At 36.8% G+C, this 23,483-nt stretch overlaps 1 protein-coding gene across 1 annotated transcript in view; it reads right to left on the minus strand.

The window, feature by feature from the left end:
• The window catches only part of frya (furry homolog a (Drosophila)), a 51,457-nt gene that overhangs the window by 24,292 nt on the left and 3,682 nt on the right, over positions 1-23,483 (minus strand). Inside the window, exons 2-28 of the mRNA XM_016507691.1 lie at positions 19,823-20,013; positions 18,378-18,431; positions 16,035-16,174; positions 15,008-15,098; positions 14,552-14,631; positions 14,371-14,451; positions 13,596-13,764; positions 13,273-13,365; positions 12,944-13,042; positions 12,759-12,860; positions 12,577-12,680; positions 10,860-10,968; positions 10,487-10,573; positions 10,233-10,404; positions 9,034-9,166; positions 8,769-8,876; positions 7,609-7,843; positions 7,406-7,492; positions 6,806-7,065; positions 5,362-5,551; positions 5,129-5,253; positions 4,379-4,436; positions 3,758-3,849; positions 3,473-3,645; positions 2,744-2,904; positions 1,342-1,452; positions 698-852 (exon numbers count right to left, since the gene is read on the minus strand). Of these exons, the coding sequence (XP_016363177.1) occupies positions 698-852; positions 1,342-1,452; positions 2,744-2,904; positions 3,473-3,645; positions 3,758-3,849; positions 4,379-4,436; positions 5,129-5,253; positions 5,362-5,551; positions 6,806-7,065; positions 7,406-7,492; positions 7,609-7,843; positions 8,769-8,876; positions 9,034-9,166; positions 10,233-10,404; positions 10,487-10,573; positions 10,860-10,968; positions 12,577-12,680; positions 12,759-12,860; positions 12,944-13,042; positions 13,273-13,365; positions 13,596-13,764; positions 14,371-14,451; positions 14,552-14,631; positions 15,008-15,098; positions 16,035-16,174; positions 18,378-18,431; positions 19,823-20,013 (3,460 nt within the window). The remainder of the gene's footprint in view (positions 1-697; positions 853-1,341; positions 1,453-2,743; positions 2,905-3,472; positions 3,646-3,757; positions 3,850-4,378; positions 4,437-5,128; positions 5,254-5,361; positions 5,552-6,805; positions 7,066-7,405; positions 7,493-7,608; positions 7,844-8,768; positions 8,877-9,033; positions 9,167-10,232; positions 10,405-10,486; positions 10,574-10,859; positions 10,969-12,576; positions 12,681-12,758; positions 12,861-12,943; positions 13,043-13,272; positions 13,366-13,595; positions 13,765-14,370; positions 14,452-14,551; positions 14,632-15,007; positions 15,099-16,034; positions 16,175-18,377; positions 18,432-19,822; positions 20,014-23,483) is intronic.

The raw sequence follows: 23,483 nt of genomic DNA on the forward strand, positions 1-23,483 counted from the left end.
TGTTGTTTTTTTTAGTTTGTTACTCAGACGCAGGCAGTGCGCTGCATGAGACAAAAAAGTAATATAGCCAAAACAACCGCATAGCCGCTCTTTAGTGTAGATGCATGTTGATTTTATCAGACGATGCCGCGATTATAAATGAGAGCGACTCCTGGTTAACATGTATTAAAAGGGGTTGTGTTTAGTCACTATTTAGTGTGGTATTTTTTGACAATATTCACTCATCATGACAGTAAAATAGGGCATTCTAAGTCAATATACTGCAGTATTTCCTCTCTCAATAAGTAGAAAATATTGTTAACACCCGGGTCATGCATGAAAAAAAAAATACAGTCTGGTACCGTGAAACCGGTATAATTTTGAAAAATACCGTGATATACATTTTTGGTCATACCGCACAGCACTAATTTATAATGCGACAAAAGATTTCTGTTTCAAATAAATGCTGTTCTTTTGAACTTTCTATTTATCAAATAAACTGGAAAAAATTGCATTTTTTAATTAGTTAAAATAGAAAATATAAATATATATTTTAAAGTGTAATATTATTTCACAGTATTACTGTATTTTTGATTAACATAAGAGAGTTCTTTCAAAAACATTAAAAAATCGTACAGATCTCAAACTTTTAAACCGTTTAATATGCATTAAACTGGAAAATTCAATATTTCCTCTGGCTTTTCAGGCCCCAGTGTACCTGCTACCACAGACAGTGGCGATGGCTTTGAAGCAACCAGAGGCCAGCTGGCAGGAGCCGGTGTAACATCGGTCCACAGCCCAGTTAAACAGATTCACCTGATCTGGGTTAAGTTCCAGCAGAAGAACCACCACCTCACAGCCCAGCTGATGCACCTGAGGAGAATCAGATCAGAGGATCACGTATGTTATCCGTTGATGTGAATGGTGACATAAAACCACCTTGGTGGAGGAACAAGGTCACAAAGGCATTATAACGTTACACAGTATTTCTATTTTAAATAAATACTGTTCTTTTGAGCTTTCTATTCATCAAAGATATTTGAAAAATCTTACTGATCCCTAACTTTTGAATGGTAGTGTCTCGCTCCAACACCACAAAAATATTTCAGGGCACAAAGCCAGACTTTCACTTCAAGAATCAACATTTGCAAGTTGAGATACAAGCTGAGAAATAAAGAGTTAGAGACATCTAAGAAAAGTGTCTTATCTTATGAAAAATCCCTGAGCCAATTTGCACTGGGTCAACAGGCACACTTTGAGAATCATTTCAAAGATGGTTGTGTTGGTTTAGCGCTATCAACACTAAAGGAGTGATTGAGGACATATGTGGGTCATGTTGTTTCAGAGTGTTTGGCCGCATACCCACAGATCCTGACAGCCAAGGATGTTATCCAGCCATTTATAGAGGTAGCCATCAGGAGAGAGCCCTACGTTGTCGAACACGGGGCCACAACAAAGCACAGTCGACATGGCCTATGAAAGGAAGAAAAAACAGCATTCTTTCATGCAAAGCTTTCATGCAAAACTTGGAATTTCCTGTTTTGAGGAAATCACGTCCTATCGTGTCCAACAAAACAAAAAAAAATACTTCAAAGAAACAGGGAAGAGGCTCAAAGGACTCATATCATGTCTGGACATTTGTGTGTTTTAATGACGCCAGGGTCTTGAAATTACACACCTTTTACAAATGCTACAACATTATATATGATCGTCTTACAACACCCGCCTTTCTATTATGGGGAAGGGGTTTACGGCAACACAAGAAGCTACACGTACACGCACAAACAATAATAGCTTTAGAGGTGGGTGTCATTTTTCCAGAAATTCAAACCTGAACAAACCTGACGTGAACTATATGTTTACACTTCGTAAATTTGCACAGAGCTGACATTATGTGTACAGGGTTCCCATAGACAAAACCGAGCACACATGCGCTGTCATCCCAAATGGACTCATTCGTCACGTAGTGGACCCACTTTTGTCTCTTTGGCATGTGTGTCCACATTGAGGTCTTGCACTGTATATGACTACAGCGCTTCCTGGGCTATAAGTAGACCTCTGGAGATCAAATTAGTGGAGTATACGTCTGCGGTCTGAATTAGCAACACAAGCAATGGTTTAAATTAGAGCCAGAGTGAAACATCATCTCATTCCACTGCTTTCATATGCAGATTCGAAATACAAATATATGTAAAAAAAAGATGTATTTATATTATTTCTTTAATATTTTAAATGTATTATTATTTATTGTAATGTTCCTCTTTAATTAAACGTTTTTTCTTCTTTTTTTATGACATTTTGAAACATGCATACACTACTGTTTAAAGTTTGGGGTCAGTAAGATATATATATATTTTAAGAAATTAATACTTTTATTTAGCAAGGATGCATTAAATTAAAGTGACAGTAAAGACTTTTCCACCTGACAAATCATGTGACAGTTGTAACATTATTTCACAATATTGTTTTACTGTATCAAATAAATAGGTTTTTACTGTATTTTTGATTAAAATATTTTCAAATAGATTACAGTTATTTTCAATTGCAATGCTATTTTACAATATTAAAGTTTTTACTGTATTTTGATCAAATAAATAGGCTCCATCCCCAAACTTTGTGTACAGCAGTGTGTATTTGTTATAAAAAATATACATCTTTTTTATTTTGAATGAAGACCCATCTAAAGCAAAACGTACTGTGCAATGGAATGAAATATCAAAATGATATATAGAATGATATATTATATAAATGTAGTCTGTACTACCTTAAGAGCACAATACTGGTATCTAGTAATCTGATGGTTCCGGTCACTATAGCGATCCAGGGGCGTGAACATGATACTGAAGGGTCCAGCCCATTGGCTGAAAAGGATGAAGAGATGGTGCCGAAGGCTTTGTTGAGGGAAGAGGAAACGTCGATGATGCACTATGAAACAAGGAGAGGAGAAGAGAGGTATTAGATAAAAAAAACTATAAAAACATAAATTTTACACCCAAAGCTACATGTTTTATCAATGCAAGTTGGGCTACAGGAACCCCTTCATGAAAAAATATTTTGTGGTAGTGCCTAAACAATTTAAAAACCTTATGATTTTAGTTTTGCCACTCTGCGACTCATCATTTGCCCATGAAGCGGCTCTTGATCTAATCTACTGCTATTTCGGGCAATGTCTCCACTGGGGAGTCTAAATCAAGACTGATGTCAGGAGTCCTGTGACTGAATACACTGTAACCTAGCAATGAATTCCATTTCCTAAACAAAGAAAATGTGGAGCACTTCCCAGAGCGAAATATAACTTCATGACCATCAGTATGATTATTTAACGTGAGGAATAAATATTTAAAGTAGAAAAAACTATATTTTGACAATTTATGAATTAAACGAGTTGTGCACAAACAAGAATGTGTATTACGAATTTAAATGGAATAAATTTTGATTTCGTGTTGACATTAATTGTATACTGAGTGAGTTTGTGAGATGTCTTCCTCTTCACCTGGGACACACTGTATGAGGTTGGCCACCATGGCGCTGAAGTGAGCTCGGATGTCCTTGAGAATCTCCATGTCTTTGTCATTCTCAGCTTCCAGAAGCATCCGGGTCAGGTCCACATACTCAAGAAAGAGAGCGCCCAGGGCCAGCGTATCACGTTCCAGAGCTCCATTAGTGCTGAGAGACAGAAAGATGGGGATCATTTCATGTTTTGTAGCCTGCGAGTTCATAATGAGATGCAATGGAGGTGTCCAGAGAACAGAATCCATAATAATAACATCCTTCTCACCTGTCACTGATGACACCGGCATCCGCCAGCAGCTCAAAGATCCTGAGGAGCTGGAGTCTTAGCAGATCTCTTCTCTCTCGCCGTTTTTTATTCTAGAGGACCCATTATGAGAACAATTACTATAGAAACTTGTTATAACTATAGAACTATATATAACTATAGAAAATATTTCATTAATTTACAAGTCTGGGAATTACATTTTTAAAAATCCCTGACATTTTAAGGTTTCCTATGCTTGTAGGAACGATGTACTGTGGTACTTTTTTTTTTTCCATGCAAGATAAGTCAAGTATGCATTGCTTGAGCGGGCCATTTACAATACAACAAGTTATTGCACATACCAGCTGATCTAACTGAACTATCCAAAAAAAAAAAAAAAGAAAAGCTGTCTAATCAGCATCTTGATATGCCACACCTGTGAGGTGGATGGATTATCTCGGCAAAGGAGAAGTGCTCACTAACACAGATTTAGACCGATTTGTGAACAATATTTGAGAGAAATAGGCCTTTTGTGTACATAGAAAAAGTCTTAGATCTTTGAGTTCAGCTCATGAAAAATGGGGGCAAAAACAAAAGTGTTGCGTTTATAATTTTGTTCAGTGTATATATACTGTAACTGACCTCAGGTCTTCTTTCCAAAGCTTCCTTCATCAAAGGATGCAGTTCCTCAACAAGCTCTCTGTACGAGACACAACAAATAGAAAATCAATAAGGCTAAAGAATCAATACTGTGCTGCCAAGGTTTATAGAGCAATAATTGCTCTATTCCCATAAATACTTTTTTTTTTTATTCCAAGAACTGAAATAAGCAGACATAACTAATGTAATATGAAATATGATTACTGCTTTGGAAAAAGATTTGTCTAGATTTAGAGATGGTGTCAAAATGCCAAGTGAAAATGGCTCTCACACAAAGTCTAAACACACACACAATTTTTTTTTGGCATCTGAATACACAAAAAAAGTAACAGCACAATTATAATCGCACAGTAAACTGAACATTGTTCCATGACTGACATTTTAATGATTTCTTTGCCTGGCCATTTATAGTATCATAATTATATGCATACAGTGTTTGTGCATCGCCTTATCAAAGTCAAGGAATTCAAAAACCCTGACAAGTACAAAACAGAGGTATGACTAGAATGTGAACATCAGATGCTGCTCACATCTTATCTGAAAAAATCTTGCTGAACTTACATGACACATTGCAAACAATAAAACACAGTATGTTGTGATGTGTGATAATCAAAAATGAGTGAACTTTCTATTATGAGAATGTAGAATCTTATAGGAACTTGGCCCATCTAAATGTTTACATTAGTCACATCATTAGAGATCTTAAATGTTTATATATTTGCTACATAATACCTGAAAATGAATGAGTTTGTGCGGCCAAATCCGAGCACCAAAGACTCTGTGATCTCAATGCTTTCTGAACGCATCAGAGGAATCAACTGCTTCAGAAGCCAGGCCACAGACGGGGTGCCGAGGATCTAAAGAATAAGATGTTAATCAATGATTCCATCAAGTCAATAAATGACTGACTGGGGCGTATGACTGTAGACATGACTGGTGCGTGATGCATAAGAAGCCCCACCTACCTTGTTGTCATAGCTGCTGTTGCTGTCTGTACTGGGAGTGATGATCTCAGGGGTGGAAGCTCGAAGATGACCCGGGCTCATGATGCTGGGTTTGGCCACACCAAAACACAGAATCAGATAGTTTCTCCAGAGAGAAACATAGGTGTCTGCTGAACCAGCCGAGCTTGTCTTCTTGGCGTTAACTGGGTTGCTAAGAGATGAAAACATTTGAATGAATTGACTGATGTAAAGTGAAAAATAAGCAAATTAAACTAGCTAAATTAAAAACCATAAATAAAAATGGTTTTTAGACCAAAAAAAGTTTGGTGTCAGTTGTATTTTTTTACGTTTTTGGATGCCGTTTCCACCACTGAATAAAAAATAAAAAGGTAATTGCGAGTTTACATCTTGAAATTTTGACTTTCTCAGAATTGCGTGAAAGTATTGCATGATATAAACCTGCAATTGCGAGAAAGAAACTAAAAATTGCGAGATATAAACTCGCAATTCTGAGAACATATCAGTCTTTTATCCCCCTCAGAACTGGACTTAACCTCGCAATTATAAACAGCGCATATTACAAAAAGTCGAAATTGTGAGATAAAAACTCGCAATTACCTTTTTATTTTTTATTCAGTTGGCGAAAACAGGCTTCTATACCTTAGCTCAACTAATCTGCATTTATTTAATAAAAAATACAGTTAAATGGTCATATTGTGAAATGTTATATTATATATATATTATTTTTTTCAATATATTTTAAACTATAATTCATTCTTGTGATGGCAAAGCTGAATTTCAGTTTCCATTACTCCAGTCTTCAGTGTCACATGATTCTTCATACTAATATGTTGATTTAGTGCTTAAGAAACATTTGTAATATTATCAATGCTACAAACAGGTGCTGATTAATATTCTATTGTGGACTATTTTGGAGACGATTGTTTTTCAAATTTTCTGATGAAGAGGAAGTTCAAAAGGACACCATTTACTTGAAATAGAACTCTTTTGTAACATTAACAATGTCTTTTCTGTCACTTCTGATCACTTTAATGCATTTTGTTCATTACTGACCCCAAACATCTGATCGATTGATTAATATTATATTAATTTGACATTTTGCTGAGTTATCATGTATTATGAATGTACTGTATATAAAAAGAAGAGTAACCCAAATAGGACTGTACAGAGTCTGCTATCAGAAGCAGAACCACTTAAACAAGTGCAGTATCATAATAAAAATTATGGCTATGGGAAGCCATTAAAAGCTTAAACTTAAAGATAGAGTAAATGCTTAAAAAGCTCTATACCCAGGCACAATAACCTATACCAGGCTGCCACAATAATTAAAGCGCCAATGCAGACCAATCAAACCACTGACCACTCAATGATACATATATAGATGTAGGAGAAAGTTTGAAAGGTCAAATAAACCCTTACAGTAAATAGTTTATCCATCCCTCACCTGGGCTCAAGTAAAGGCATGAGGAGCTGCAAGCGGGTGAAGGCGTAGGGCCAAGCGTAGCTGAGCGCTGTGGGACAGTGCTTAGGCAGGTACTCCTGTCTCAGAAGGCTGAAGAGGCACAGAGCCCAGGGTTCCTTCAGAGACTGTGCTAAGATCCACACACGAGACGGGCTCCGCACGTCATAGTGGCTGCCGACCAGAGATCCGTTCCACTCCACTAGCCACTGCAGGTCTGCGTGCTGCCCAGCGGGGAGGGACACCTGCGGGGAAGTGGAAGGGAAGAAATCATAGTGGCCACTTACAGAGAACTCAACAGTGAAATGAAAGAAAATTGGTCAAATAACAACATTTTTGGATAATTACAGACAAAACACAAAATGGATTTATGCTAAATTTAGCTCTTTAATGTACCAATTTAGTATTGACATCTAGTATCTATGTGATTCGAAATCATCAAGTAATCACCTAATACACTAAACTCCAAGCTCAGAGAGGTAAAACAGACTTTCTTATAAACTCAGAACAGAAGACACTTTGTAGAAGTCCTCTGAGACTCACATGTGAGCGAAACCACAAAGGACCGAACAGAGAGGCACTCACCGAGTCAGCCACCGCCACGTGGGCAAAGCTCTCGAGCACCACTGGGCTCAGCTGGTCCAGTACATCTATCATGGGCCTTTCATCTTCCTGTGCAGAAAAAAACAAATTATATGATGGAATGAATACCATATTCCACCATAAATGAGTGGATGTATACTCTTAAGGTCTATATCTGATCAAGTCAGGCTCCAAGTGGCCCTTACCTCATTCTGCCCGATGGTGAGGAAGATTTGGCGGACCTCTCGAAGGATGGACACAGCTACTTTGCGCGTGCCTGTCTGGCAGGAGCACAGCAGCACTAAAGCGAGACCCTCAACAGCATGCAGGACTGTGGAGTGAGACGTCCGTTCATTAGATGATATTAAAAGACACAGTGCAGCCCCCCCAAAAAAATGAATTAACTGTAATTTGACATTTTTACCAATCTTTGCAACTATCCTTCAAACCACTAGGTTATACCCATTTTTTTAGAAAGAAAAGTTTTTAATCATTTAAAATATAATAAAATGTAGCATGACCACTTACTATTTTATATATTTTAAAAAGTACAAGTTAATTTGTTATGCTGAATGATGATGGAACATTATTTCACCCATATTTTGACATTTTATATTCATTTGAAACAAAAATAGACACTTTACCTGCATTTGTTTTCTTGTATATAAAAGTATTATTTTAGTATCACTGATATTATTTCAATATTATTTTTATTTTAGTTAAAGTTTTAGGAATTTTGTTGAGTTTTGTCTATTTTTATATATTTTTTTCAAATACGTCTATATAGTTTTTATTAATTTTTATTCCAATTTTAGTTTCAGTTATTTTAGTACTTCAGGTTAAACTATAAGAAAATGAGAAATAATGCCTTGACATCTAGCTGAAATAAAAACTATTTATTTTCTTTTATTTCAGTTTCATGTTTATTTTATTTAAATTAGCAAAAATGTTGTTTAATGGTTTTAGTTTTCATTTTAGTAACTTGATGTGTGTGTGTGTGTGTGTTCCTTAAATGTTCCTATACATTTATCAAAATAGTATGCACCAATCCTCATAAATAATCTGCATACTTTCCAAGTGCTTCCATTACAAAGCAGAAGTTCCTCCAGCTTCAGTGGAGGAAGTTCACAGAGAGATCAACTTTACTCTGAACTAGCTGGCTGACCTAATGGCTTGTACAAGAAGAATTAAGTCTGATTAGACCAGCCCTGACTCAGATTGCACTGGGACATCCTATTCAAGCCGGGGGGCTGGGAGGGATCACGTTACTGAAGCTTTCGGGAAACCTGACCATTGGGCAATTCGTCAAAGCAAATGCTTCCTACTTACACGCCCATTCATGCATCGAACATATACACACACTTACCGTGCCAAAAGGTCTATGAGCTCAGACTTGGACATGCCATCAGGAAGGATGCGTGGAATGGCGGCCATGCATGTCCTAAAGAGGTCAATCTTGGGTTTCCTCTCGCCCCTGTCAGTATAGAGAGAGGTCACACAAGCTCAAACAGTGAACTGACAAGCTCAAACTTAGTTCGATTTGGGTTGATGGGTCAGACAGGTGTGTGCAGAGAATCAGATACACCAGATGAAAGATTATTAGACAGAGTCAGTGTTGTTGTGTGACATACGTAATCATATCCTCGGGTTCCTTATTCAGCATCTGTGCATTACTCAGCATCATACAGCGGCCAACCTCCTTATCCAAATGTCTGAGGATGTTGTCTAAAGCTTTCCTCACTTGGGGGTAATAGAAGGACATTCCTGATGGTTGAAACGATGCAAAACTTAAAAGACTGGCATGTTCTTTAATAGTAACAGAGTTTAATGAGAAAATGCCAATCAATATGATCCAGAAGATGTTTTTGGTCAAACCTTGTTGTGTTTTCCCAAAATGCTAGTTAATGTTGCATTGTTAGCATTGGACTAAAACTTGCTGACTTTGCTCACAACTCAATTTATTATTTTTTTTAATTTTTTACATTTTTTATACTTTTTGGGGATTTTTCCCCACCTTGTTACACCTGGTGTTCTCAGTCAAAAATGACCAGTCTACAAAAAATTGCTTGTAAATTTCTTGCTATGCTATATTATTATCAAATCTTGGATTCAAACTTTTTTTCCTTTTCTATTAGCACTAGGGTTGCAAAAAGGCAAAAAAAAAAAAAAAAAAAGATCCACAAAATTTCCAAAACCTTTCAGACGTTTTCAAAACTTTCTGGGATTTTTTGGAAAATTTCTTTTCAAGTTTCCAGAATTTTCTGGAAATTTTCCACCCCTTTGCAACCCTAATAAGCACAGATTTTGTATTTCATTCTGGAGCTGACTGATCACAGGCCTTATCAGTCTGAGCATATGCACCTCAGTTTGTCAAAATGATCCACAAATAGATAAAAAGTGTATGGATTTCATTGCATTAGAAAGCAAAGTGCATTAGGAAAAAAAATGCAAAATGCATTGCATTAGAAACAGCAAAAAAAAAAAAAAAGACATCTTCATTTTTGTTATATAATTTAAATTACATGATTGAAAAGTTTTCATGTTTTCATCATCTTTCTTGCATTAATATTATTCATACATAATAACACTGAATAGTAAATTCGGAGTATATATCTATTGTTTTACAATTTAAAAGGTTTTTTTTTTTTTTGGCAAAATGTTTTGCTTGAAAAGTGTGCTAAATGAATGCCTGTGCCGTTCATAAAAAAGCCCATTTTTATTTATTTTGTTATTCAGTGCAAAACACATTCATACGCTGACAGTTTAGTCCCATAAACAGCCTTTATTTTTATTGAAATTATTCCTCTACAAGTACTACAGATGAACTCACCTATGACTTTGGCCTCATCTTCAGTCAGAGGCTTGCTCAGGAATGTCTTTTTGACTCGTAGTGTGTTTCCAGAAGGGAGCGTTGCCCCTGTGTTCGGCATTGGGGGATCACCATCTTTCTGCTGCAGCTTGTCAGCAATAACCAGGAATGCTCTGAGACCTATATTCATTCTCTACAGAACAAGAAATCAAGATATGAGTGCCATAACAAGGAGATAAAGCTACTACATCTATTGTAATTTGACAATACTTTACCTCCGGATTAAGACTAAAGGCTTTTGCAGGTTTCCCAACACACAGTAGGTCAAAAATTACTTCTTTCATTGCAAAGTCAAGTCTTTCCTGTAAGATAAAAAGAAAGAGGAAATGTAACAATGCAGTATGCAAAATGTAAATATTTTAACACATGCTGCATCAGGAAGACTAAATATGAGTAGCCTTGCAAATTAATGACGGGAATCTAGCTGTCATTGCATATTTGTTTCGGCAGCAACTCTAAATCCTTTGTCCTTAGACACATGCTCTGTTTTCACAACAAACAAGAATTAAGTCTTGTATAATGGTTTAACAGCAGATTATTATTGAGGTTTTAGTTTTAGATCTGTCTGTCACTTAATCGCAGACTTACCTGTGCAATAAACTGGATAATCTTAACAAATATATTGAGAGGCATGTCTTTAGGAACTACGCTGCGGGATCCTTTAGGGAACAGGGTCATCACGATAGAGTTGAGGCGGCTGTTGGGACAAGATCACAGTGTTTACCGATAACAAGTTTAGAATCTGGCACAGACATATACAAAAAGAAGGTCAAAGCATAGTGACACAGAAAGCTTGTTATAATTAGAATTCCATTACAGTGGCAGACCTGAGCCCGGCTTATTTGTGAAATTACATTTTTAAGTGAGGTTTGTCCACTTTGGGCTTATTCATAGTGGTTGCAAACTCCGAAGTCACAGTTTGGTATGTGGCATGCAAAGCCAAGGTTTCTGATATTTATGACTTGTTGCTATAATGCAATACATCTCTCTGAATACATCGCAAGAACTGCTAGCTGACCCAACACCAGTTTTCCAGCCTAATTTGAGCATTTTATGATCCTTGTGGTTCCAGAACTAACCTCCCCTCCCATGCTTTAGATATTTAATATGCCTTCTTAAATGAGTTCGGTGAGTTAATTTAATGTTTTTGAAAGAAGTCTCTTATGCTCAACAAGGCTGAATTTACGTGATCAAAAATACAGTAAAATAGTAATAATGTGAAATATTACTACACGATCCTTCAGAAATCATTATAATATGCTGATTTAGTGTTTTATTATTAGCAATGTTGGAAACAGTTGTGCTGATTAATATTTTTGAGGAAACTGATACTTTTTTTTTCAGAACAGAATGTAAAAAAATGCTTTTAATTCAAAAAGAAATTGTGAAATTATGAAAGTCTTTGCCGTCACTTTGATCTATTTAATTCATCCTTGCTGAATAAAATAATAATAATAAAAAAGACACCAAACTGAACAAACTGAAGGTTTGTTTGGAGTCAAATACTACAATATTTTCATTTTTTATATATAAATATATAGGATAAAACAAAAACTGAATTAAAATGCCAAATACCATTTCATATTACTTTTTAGATAGCATACTACTATTTGAAATCTGTACTGTTCCATAAAGCATACTGTTTAACATATAGTACTTTTTTTGTATGTATGTATGCTGTTCACAAAGCACACGGTTCAAAAACTATCACCACAACTTCCCCTTCTGGTGTTGAAATCCTCTAAGGGCATGTACACCCTTTCCCAAACCATTTATTACATTAATTCCGATCGATCTATTATGGATTAGCTGCATAAGACATCTACACATGTTCAATGTTCATTTCTAGCCCTGAAGATCAAATATGGGTGTGTATATGGCTTCATTTGCCAAGCTTTCGATTCCCAGTGGCGTTCCAACACCCATCACCCATGACCACCAGCCTCCCTTCTGGTTCTCTCCTTTCTCCACCCATTTCTGGCAGCACTGTCAGTAATTACCCCTCCGCCTGAGGCACTATGACTGTAATGGATTGCTTGTTTACTTGCTGCCACTGAGAAGGGCTGAGGGGTGCGGTCACACCCCGGGTTCATTGGACTGACGGCCATGGGAGGGGTAGGGTACAGACTTGTTTTAATTTTTTGTTTTTTCAGCCCTTTAGAACTCCACTAAGAAAGCTGGCATTCACGAGATGGGCCATATTATGTAAAATCAGTTTACTGTGAACCTTGTCTCTGGGGGTCTCAGATGGGCGTTTTAGTAGTGGCTTTAAATACAAGTAGCAGCAGACCACGGCTGTGCTTACCCCTGCGTCGCAGTGTTGCTCTCGCATTTGATGCGAATCATGTAGACCCACAGAAGTCGGTAGAGGGACTCTAGTGCTACCCGTGCCATTTTAGGGTCCTTGCTCTGTAATGATGAAGTTTATGTAGTGAGAAATCCAGTTTGCGATTTTGAGTTGAATAAATGAATAAATAAACTACATACCTTCAGATTGGAGAGGCAGTTGTTGAGGAAGACATGCCATCTGTTGAGGAAGAACTGTTTTTGGCTGACACACAGCAGACATGTCACTAGTGGGTACAGAGCCTAAAAAAACAGACAAGGGTACATAGTGTTCAAAGTGCCATCAAAAAGTATGAAACACTACATCTTATGAAATCCAGACTGACCAGTGAATGCTTCTTTCTTGTTGAAAGGTCCAAGGTGGTATCATACAAGCTCTCCACAAAGTTCCTTAAACAGGGAACATTCACCTCATTCTTGACAGCCTATTAAAGAACGGAAAGACAATAATAATAATGAGGATCAAAACGTTTGTAGATATTTCTACCAAAATAAGGATTAAAAAGGGTGATATATGGCTATATACGTTATTAAAACAATTACTTGACCAACAGGTCACATACAATGATGTGTGAGTGGTTTGTAATGTTCAAAATACATGTAAATAACATCCAATTTGCAGAGTGTTGAAAGATCTTTATAACATTTCTCTAACCGCTGCTACAGGAACTAGAATTTCCACAAAGAGTCCAGCCAAAGCATGTTTGATGTCTTTGTCCTTCACTTCCAGGAAATACTGCGCACACTCCTGTAACAGAAAGGAGCATAGCATAGAGAAAAACTGTTAGCGTTCACATTCTTGAGAGCTAATTTCATTTAGCTTATCACTATAGCCTTATCTAAGTCTCTATATTCAGTATAAATGTATTTAAAATAAATATAATAAATTAAATATTAAACAAATGAACAAAATAAATAAATAAAAAGGCTACAGTACAAATGTATGCTTTGTGAAATGTCTTAATATTCTACATTTACCTGTATGAACTGAAAAGAGGCTTCAAACTCCTCTACAGGATACATTTTCACTCTGAAGAACTTCACGCCCATGATGAGGCTGATGGTGCTTTGGACCATGTATGGGCTCTGCTCCTTCTGACGGAGCTCCTTCAGCTCACTCATGAACCTCTTTTTAACAGCAGGAAATCTACACAAAATTTTTTTTATGATGGACAGATAAATCACCGGCTTGAGGGCAAGCGTTATTCTTCACAAGCACTTACAATGAGAAATCGAGTCGATTATATGTTAGATGAAATATGAGGTAGGAAAAAGCGTTTTAAGATTTTACTCATTTCTATGACTTCACAGTTTTACAAAAGCAAAATTTCTGGAAAATCAAATCAAATCAATAACACAGCACTGGTGCCCCTGCCCTCTCACAAGTCAGACCCCAAGATGTCAAATAAGACAACCAGAGACCTGGTAACATCTCTTGAGCAAGCAAACACCAACAGACAACAGTTTCCCAGATTATTTCACCCAACCAAGGCGAAAATATAAGAGACGCACAGGGGCAACTGTTTTGCAACAGGCGCAGTTGTTTTGTAGAGTACCACACAGATTATAGGAATGACACTTATGTACGGAGGATGCTAAGCATTCAGACCACTTGAAAGCTATGTGCTTCTGAAGATCTAGAAACACAAAGGCTGATTTCCAGACCTTTCTGCCCCCTTCAGTATGTTTTCTGCACATTTCAAAAAGCACAGTTCAACACTGCTAAACAAAAATTGTTGGATTGAGTACTTACTTTGCTTGAGCTAAGACTCCGATAACTTCTGCATAGAGATCAGCTACAATGTGCATGTTGGCAGTGTTGGGTCCATGATACCTAGTCATAAAAACAAATGTAAACAGTAAAGCAGATGTATGAATTTATATGAATTTATACATTTTACTAAATGTATCCAATAGAGGAAAAAGTCTCTTACCCCTCTTTATATCTAAAGTGCTTAAAAGCCAAATTAATGACTTCATGGACCAAACCATCCACAACTGGGTGGAGGGGCATCTGGCCAAAAACACAAACAGTATCACATTTTATAATTTGGTTTTGAATGGCCAATTATGGCTTTCTGTGATTTCAAAAACCTTTGTATAATAACCACTAAACTGTGTATCTCTTCTAAGCCTTAATCTATGGCTAAATTTGCCATTTTGTTGCCAGAGGAAACAAAACACAATTCGCTATAAAATTTGAAGCTGACTGGGACCATTTTGATTGTCTGGCAAGGCAATAACCACCATAGATCCTTGGTGAGGATCCACAGACAAACTTGTACATTCAGTTCTCCTCACTCTTAAATAATTGTTTACATCTTTAAGGTCTGTTGGTTATATTTGCATCTAAACTTATTTAGATGCAAATCAAAGTGTGTGTGTGTTACCTGTTTGAGAACCTCTATGAGCACAAGAGAGAAGATGAAGTCGATGGCTAGGTCTCTCCTCTCCAGCAGATAATCTTTCTGCTGCTCATCACTGGGAAAGAGAGAATGTAAACAGATCATGTAAGCCAATTTTGCTCCCACCCTCTCACACATTCACTAAAATATCATTTCTCAATGATGAAATGGAGTTTTGCACTCCAGCTACAGGAAGCAGAAGTCACAGAAGCATCTGAGTCACTCAACACCCACTTGGCTATCTGATGTCACTGGGCTATTCTGGCACTATTGTGTCAAATCATCCAGTTAAGACAGAAGTCATCAGGCCAAGTGACAATATTGCATTACAGTCTCACAGAAAGATGTTTTTGAAATCAAGTAAAGACATTTACTATGGTACAAAAGATTCCTACTTCAAATAAATGCTGAAAAATCCTGAAAATGTTTACACAAAAATATGAATAAAAATATATGGCTCAAACGTTAACAGACATGAGCAATACCCACAAAACTCCAATTGTGAACAGTTAAACTGCCTGCTGTTCTTCAGAAAAATCCTTGAGGTCCCATAAATTCTTTTGTTTTCCAGCATTTTTGTGGATTTGAACCCTTTCCAACAATGACTGTATGATTTTGAGATCCATCTTTTCACACTAAGGACAACTGAGGCACTCATATGCAACTATTCCAGAAGGTTCAAACGCTCACTGATGCTCCAAAAGGAAAAACGATGCATTAAGAGCCTTTTTGAAAACTTTTTGAATTTGAAGATCAGGGTTAATTGAACTTAATTTGTCTTCTGGGAAACATGTAGCCTCTGAAGGGCAGTTCATTCTATTCAAAAGTTTTCACCCCTCAACTCTTAATGCATCATTTTCCCTTCTGGAGCATCATGACTGTTTGACCCTTCTGGAATAGTTGCATTTGAGGTAGATTTGCATTATTTAACTCTATTATGCTTAATTAACTATATCATACTGTATTACGCTTAAATTATCAGCCTTATCTAAGCGATACAAACGGGACTCACTTTTTGGACTTTGTATTTGAACGTGGTCGGTACTCATAGGATTCATCGTCAACTCCATTCTGTCTTTTGTACCAGTCAAACAGGGTTCGCAGGATAGATGGTAGGCAATACTCGGCCAGAGAACTCATTGTGCTGATCAACTGAAAAAAAGATAGCATGTATTAATCTCCACATAAACAAACTAAAAATACACCTAGTGCTTAATACTGTATATAGGCCATGTATTTCATGGTGCATATTCAGGAGAAAGCTATTTTGAGTGTGTAGGTGGTCTTGGTGAAAGCAGAGACTTTGTGCGAGCATGTGTCTTAAAGGGTTAGTTCACCCAAAAATGAAAATTAGCCCATACCCGGAACTGCTTCCAGTGTACAACAGTGAGCGCAAGCTACATTAAAGTGATTATTACGTTTTGAATATGGATATTTTTCTTACAAAAACGCATCGATTCGCTACAGAAGGCCTTTGTTCACCCCCCGGAGCCGTGCGAGACATTTTTTTTAATGGATGGGCGCATTTTATTTAACTGCTTTTGGATGGATGCATGCAACACCCGCTGAATGGCATTAAACAGCTTGAAAGATCAAAGACCATTTTTAATATAAGCCCGACTGGATTCGTCTGAAAGAAGAAAGTCATATACACCTATGATGACTTGAGGGAGAGTAATTTATGGGCTAATTTTCATTTTAGGGTGAACTAACCCTTTAAATGTGTATCCAAGATGCAAAGACAGCGAGAAAAGAGGAGGGAGTTGGGGTAATGAGTGCAGGAAGGAAAGGCGGTCCCTGGTGAGGACTCGACACACAGGAAAGGGAGGGAGAATGGGTGGTGTTCAGGGGCTGAGGGTGAACACAGCGAGCCCTTCATTCCTGATGAACCCTGGGAGAAGAATCACCTCTCAGTGAGGCTGCTGAAAAGCCCAGGGGATCATGGGTACAAACGCAGCCCTGTGAGTTCTGAATGAGGCTGCTATTCACCTGCCTCCAACACACAAACACACACACACATACATGCATACAGAAACAAACTTACAAATTCAGGGCAGGGAACACACACTCCACCCAAGCCAGCAATAAAAAGACCTTTCATTCTGGGCTTTCGATACATTTACTCAAGGTTATATGAAATTAAATTCTGTTTTTTAGACATTTTGTACATTTATTAATTTTGCAGATACTTTTGTCATTCATTTACACATTAGTTCATTGTAATGGGTAAGTTTAGGAATAGTAATTATATAACAAACCAAACATTAAGGATTTTTGTTTCTGCTTGCTCAGTTTGGCTTTTGGTTTAGATTTTTTTACTTGCCCTGACAGGCTGCAAACTTAAAATTTTCACTTTTTTAATTAATTTAAATTAAAAATTCCTTATTTACATTAATACTTTTTTTAAAACATAATTTTAAATATATGTATAATTAAATTTTGCAATTATATTTTATATTTGTATTAATTTTATATAATATTTTTGTTTTTACACTTTTTAATCAAATTGAAAATAACCTTTGCAATAAAAATGAGACATTTTATACATTTATTAATTTTGTAGATACTTTTGTCATTCATTTACAAATGAGTTAACTGTAAAAATAGAGTTTGAGAAATATATTCATATAACAAATATTACTCATTCTGGCCCCGATGTAAAATTATAATTGATTTATTTAAATTTTTTGTCATTTAATTCCATATTTACATTTAGAATTTTACAAATTCAAATTTGGTCTCTCTCTCTCTCTCTCTCTCTACAGTATATATAGTTGTGTGTGTGTATAGATATATATGAATGTATATATCTACAGTATATTTATATTTTATATTATTTATATTTATAATTTCATATTATTATGTTCTCACAATTTTTTGATCAAATTGCAAAGAAAAACTGGAAATTTGCAATGAAAATTAAATGCAATCCTTATTGTTGAGCCCTGTATAAAACAATCAGAAACAATTATGTGTAAATTATAGAGAAATAATGTCTCGCCCACTGCACAACATGTTTGATGACCTGATGGAGCATGCAATGTCTCCTACCTATCGTGGATTTAGGCATAAAACTCTCTTATCTAATCTATCAGAAATGCAAATGGACTTGTTCACTCCCAGACAGCCAGACAAGCCAAAAACCACATCATGCTTTTACTGAGGTCACTTTGAATGCTTTAAAGGCTAGACAGATCCAGAATCTATTTTAATAATTCATAAAGTCAGATTAATTTTTTGGCACAGCCAGGCAGCTAAAAGGCTGTTTCTTGTCTTTCCGCTGGGACATCTGTCCACGGACTGGACATGGGGACGTGTGCATATGTTCAGGGGGCAGAAAGCAAACAGTACTTACTTGGTCAAACTGCGGATCTTCACCCCTCTGAAGAGACTTTACCAAAGGTTTTTCCTGTAAAAACAACAGAAAAATGTAAACATGAATTTAACGCATTCTTAAAGAATGAAAGTATTTTGTTGAGGGGGGAAAAATATCTTCCTGACCCCAAACTTTTAAACAGCAGTGTGTATATACAAACAGGGCAACCTGCAGAGTCTTACAATTTGAAAAAGCTGATCTTAGCAACTATCACAGATCGGACATGCTGATTAAACAACACAGGTTGTGTAAAAAACAAACTGACCTACATTTCGTACTCCTACTCAGGTAACATAAGATGTTTCAAAGACCCAGAATTGTGTGTAGCTTCTTTTCAGGAGTCAGCAGTTAATAAGTGATTTGGATATTCAAATACTATTATCATTTTGTTATTTGGCTTTTAGGCCCAGAACAGACTGTCTTCTCTGACCCAGCTGGGCTAGTCAGACATAACACTTTCAGACTGTGTTAAATTTAATTTGAGCTCATTCAGTCCACTGAAGCACCACTTTCATCTTAGGTTAATAAATATTTCAGTTGCTGGAGTCATTTGAGGGAGAAACAGATGAGAGGGCAGACAAGGACAGGGCAATCCCTCAAGGCTTTGTTAATGGACCGCCTTATGCTCTTGCAGGACCTTTCTCCACTTCTGAATCAAAAGACTGGGGTATGTCAAGACATGACCGCCCCATAAAAACACTCTAGTTGTGTCTGAAGAGAAAGAAAAGTAAATAACATCCAGAAACCAAAAAGATACTGCAGCTATGAATCGCTTTATTTACTGTTCAAATACAATCGGTCAGAGGGATGTCGTTGTGCAAATAAACTGCAGATAATCCAGGTCATACTATTCTTTATCAAACAATACACTACACAACTGTGGCTGAACAATTCAGGTAACATGATCTCAGATTTTTTTTAGAAAATTAGAAGAAGAAGATGAGCTCATCCTGGTGGCAGATGTTTTGAGGGACACAATATATCTGTCCTGGGAAAGGTTCATTAACACTAGCCTGCCTGTCGGCCATGAAACTAGCAGCTCGCTGTTAAACACGCAAGCAGGTAAATTTGCCTGTTGTCTGGAAAATACTAACAAGGCTGGCAAGTGTTCAGTGTCTTTAGAGATAAACAATCGATATTTTAACACTAACATCTCATCTGTATTTTCCATTTCTGACAGATATGAATTTCATTTCTATTGACAAGAACCATACATAGATGTAGGGTCACGTGCTGAGCTACATAAACAACTAGGGTTAGCCGGATTAGCTTATATTTCCTTATTAGATTCAGTCCAAACAAGTCATTCCAACAGTCCATATGGTCAGCCATCTCCACAGTCCTCAGAGACAGATGAGTACTGGGACTGGAATGGTCACAGGTCTCAAGATCGTAACCTTCAATAGTTCAAAACTGTCACTCACCAAAGGTTCGGCCATGACGATACGTATTTTGCGCTCTGAGATGGTGGTGAAGTTGGCGAAGAGGCTCTTGAGCACGTATTCGCCCGGACGGCTCTCTGGGTCCACGCTGATGGGCATCATGGCCGGTGGCCCCTTCTCACCCTGCGAGCAGCAAACTGGTGGGACAGGAGGCTTGCTGTACCCTGGTGAAGCTTTAGACAAAAAAAAGAAGAATAAATAATATTAAAATTATAAATATGTACATGGAAATGAGGTGTTCTTAGTGTGTCTAAAATACCGCATGTATTGTATTTGTCTTTTTCAGAAGCCCAAAAATGGAAAATCTGCATTATTTCAGAATAAATCACATGCATTTTCTACTGTTCTAGTTTAGAGGTCAAAAACTATTTGAGTGTATACAATCAATTATTGTATTCCAGACAATGACCATTTCCTAATCCAGACAGTGAAATCCATTTCTGAGTTTCCCAACAATTCTCATTCTGCAGCTTGCCAGCGACTGAAACCTGTGTACACAAAGTAACGCCCAGATTTCCTCAACACAAACTAAAGTAACACCCTAGAAGCAGAAAGGTCGATTTCATATCAAGAAGTTGTAATATTCTTTCACAGAGCTCACAAACACACACACACACACACACACACACACACACACGCACACAAGCTACTGGACTGTACTGTAAGTAACAGAGGTCGAGTTGCAGAGGGGGCATGTGACAGTCACAGCAGTGATAATTTTGACAACAAATTTTGATCTAGTTTTAGACACTTATCATATGTTGACAAAAACAATTCGTTACACATGGCTTAAACTGGGGTTTGCTTTCCTTTGAATAGAACAAAAAGATCTTTGTAATCTACAGTATTTCACCTCTGAAAACAACTAGTTTAAAAAATTGTAATCCACTTTTTTCAATCTAAAGTTTAATATATTTAATATATTTTGCACCCAGAGGCGTGTCCCCTCAGATTTCTGAGCCAAGCGCATTTTGAATGCAGCTTCCAAAAGACAAAAATAGCAGAATAATATTTTTTATATTTGATACAATCACACCGGTGTGATTAGATTGTTCAGTGCGGCACAGCATCAGCTGCTAAATTCAAATCTGCGTTCACGGGCTGGCGCTGAGCCAGAAACACACGCGTTTTTACAGTGCTGCGCATTATAACCAATCACACACGATTCTGTTGAGCTTATGAATGCAATGGCCAATCAGAGACGTTCAGATGAGTCATCGCTGAAACGCTGTGCTTTGCTCTCATCAGAAACAACAAAGTGCAGATGGGCATACGAATGTAAGTAAGAGATTCATTTCACAGTGTAAACAGCTTCAGTGATTTTTAATGGGAGTTTTTGAGAGTGCCTCTGGCTAGATTGAATGAAAATGTTCTTTGCTCTCTGTAAAATGAAAGTGTTATAATTAGTAACTTACAATATTGTTATTAAATTCACATTAAATACAAAGTCAGTCGTATTAAAATATTTTATGGCATGACACCCATATCTAGTACTTAAGTAAAAAGTGGGGTTTTTATGTGTAGTTAATAGATTACACTATTAGTCTACTTTGCCCATCACCATTGATCAAATAACATAATTTATAAAGGTGCAAAACGCATTTACTTACACATATTTGAGAATCGAGATATTTCCAGATATAGGCTAGTTAACACGTTTGGAAATATTTCGAATAAAAAGAAAAAATAAATAAATAAAACATAAGCCTATATCACATCAGGTATACAGTGCTATCGTGGCTGCTGTGTGTCACATGACAAGCATGTGATGAATCCATAAAAAAAAAGTGTCTCACACAGCTCCAGGGGGTGAACAAAGTCCTCCTGTAGCGAATCAATGCGTTTTTGTAAGACGTCGCCGACGTCCTACGTCATCCGCCCGGAGCTGCTTCCGTGTACAACTGTTGGCGCAAGCTAGATTAAAGTGATTATTACGTTTTGAATATGGACATTTTTCTTACAAAAACGCATCGATTCTCTACAGGAGGCCTTTGTTCACCCCCCGGAGCTGTGTGAGACACTTTTTTTTTATGGATGGGCGCTTTTTATTTAACTTTTTTTGGACTGATGCACTGCAACACCCGCTGAGTGCCATTAAACAGCTTGAAAGATCAAAGACAATTTTTAAAATAACTCCGACTGGATTCGTCTGAAAGAAGAAAGTCATATACACCTAGGATGACTTGAGGGTGAGTAATTTATGGGCTAATTTTCATTTTTGGGTGAACTAACACTTTCATGTAAATAGCAGCCCAAATGCTAAAACTAAATTTGATTAAATAATATTCTTTGATAATAAATTGATTAATTTATAAATACTTCTTATTTCTAAAAATGTATAAACTAAAAAAAAATAGTTAATTATTAATATAATTAATAATTGTATTAATATTTCCTTCGTTTCATTGCATTCTACCTGACTGCACAATCATTCATTAACATACTGTACACTGCAGTTGGCAACAAACATTTCTTAATTTCATCAAACCATCTTAGATCGATATATTTCTTCAACAAAATAAACAGTCTGTTTTGCTATTATATTATCTAAACACCAATAAAAGCTCATGGGTAAGTTTGAAGCTCGCCTTGCATTTGTTCAACTACGCTGTGTCACATTTGACTAATTCTGTTACTTAAACACTATGTTCGTTTACAAGTTTCATCATCATTCACTGACAGATTCTCACTCACTGCTCTTTCTCTCTCTCTCTTGTAGCACCTACCCAGACCTTTCATGAAGTTTACCATGCTGGTTTTATTCCAGCACATGACTGTGCTGTCCATAGTAGGGGAGCAGCATATGGGATCCAGTTTTCCAAACTTCACACGTCCTTATCAGTCACTTCAGTGATAGCAAGACCTTCTCCCAATCGCCACTTGCCCCATACTATAAAGGTCCCAGTGCAAGTCGAAACAAAAGTCCGAAAATTAGGTGATAACAGATCCGCACGCGTGCTCGCCTCTTCTGAAAGCTCTCTATTGCAGTGTAAACGTCCACTGCCTCTCGAGACTGAATGTCAGGCTGGAATATTTAGCTGAGGCCTGGGCAAGTGTGCAGGACTGACATGCTACAGTGGCATAGCTGCAGGGCTATATTTATCCCTGAGTACACACTATACGTCCTGATCTCTCCTCCGCCACTAACCAACAGTGTAAACATCATTCGATTGGGCACAGACTCACTCACTTTCACTCCCTTGTTTGCACATATGTAGAAACACAGGCGGCGTAAAGTGAGATAAACTATCTAGCTTCTGAATTCCACCGACCGACTCCATTACACAATCTTCCCTTGGGAAAACCGCCATGGGCAGCAAATGAGAAGCCAACTAGGCTTGCAAAGCTCAATAAAAATATTGCATTAACAAAACGCATAAACAGATCTCAAGCATTAAAATGTCAATAAAGATAAACAAACTATTTTCCTAATTTACTTAAAAATTGTATATATATATTATATATTGTATATGTATATATGTATTGTAAATATATATATATATATATATATATATACATACAGTATATTAGTGCTGTCAAACAATTAATCGCATCAAAAATAACGTTTTTATTTATAATATACATGTGTATACTTATACTGTATATTTATTATGCATATATAAATACACACACATACAGTATA

The sequence above is a fragment of the Sinocyclocheilus anshuiensis genome, unplaced genomic scaffold (genome assembly GCF_001515605.1).
Source record: "Sinocyclocheilus anshuiensis isolate Anshui unplaced genomic scaffold, SAMN03320099.WGS_v1.1 scaffold758, whole genome shotgun sequence".
In the NCBI taxonomy this organism is placed as follows: domain Eukaryota; kingdom Metazoa; phylum Chordata; class Actinopteri; order Cypriniformes; family Cyprinidae; genus Sinocyclocheilus; species Sinocyclocheilus anshuiensis.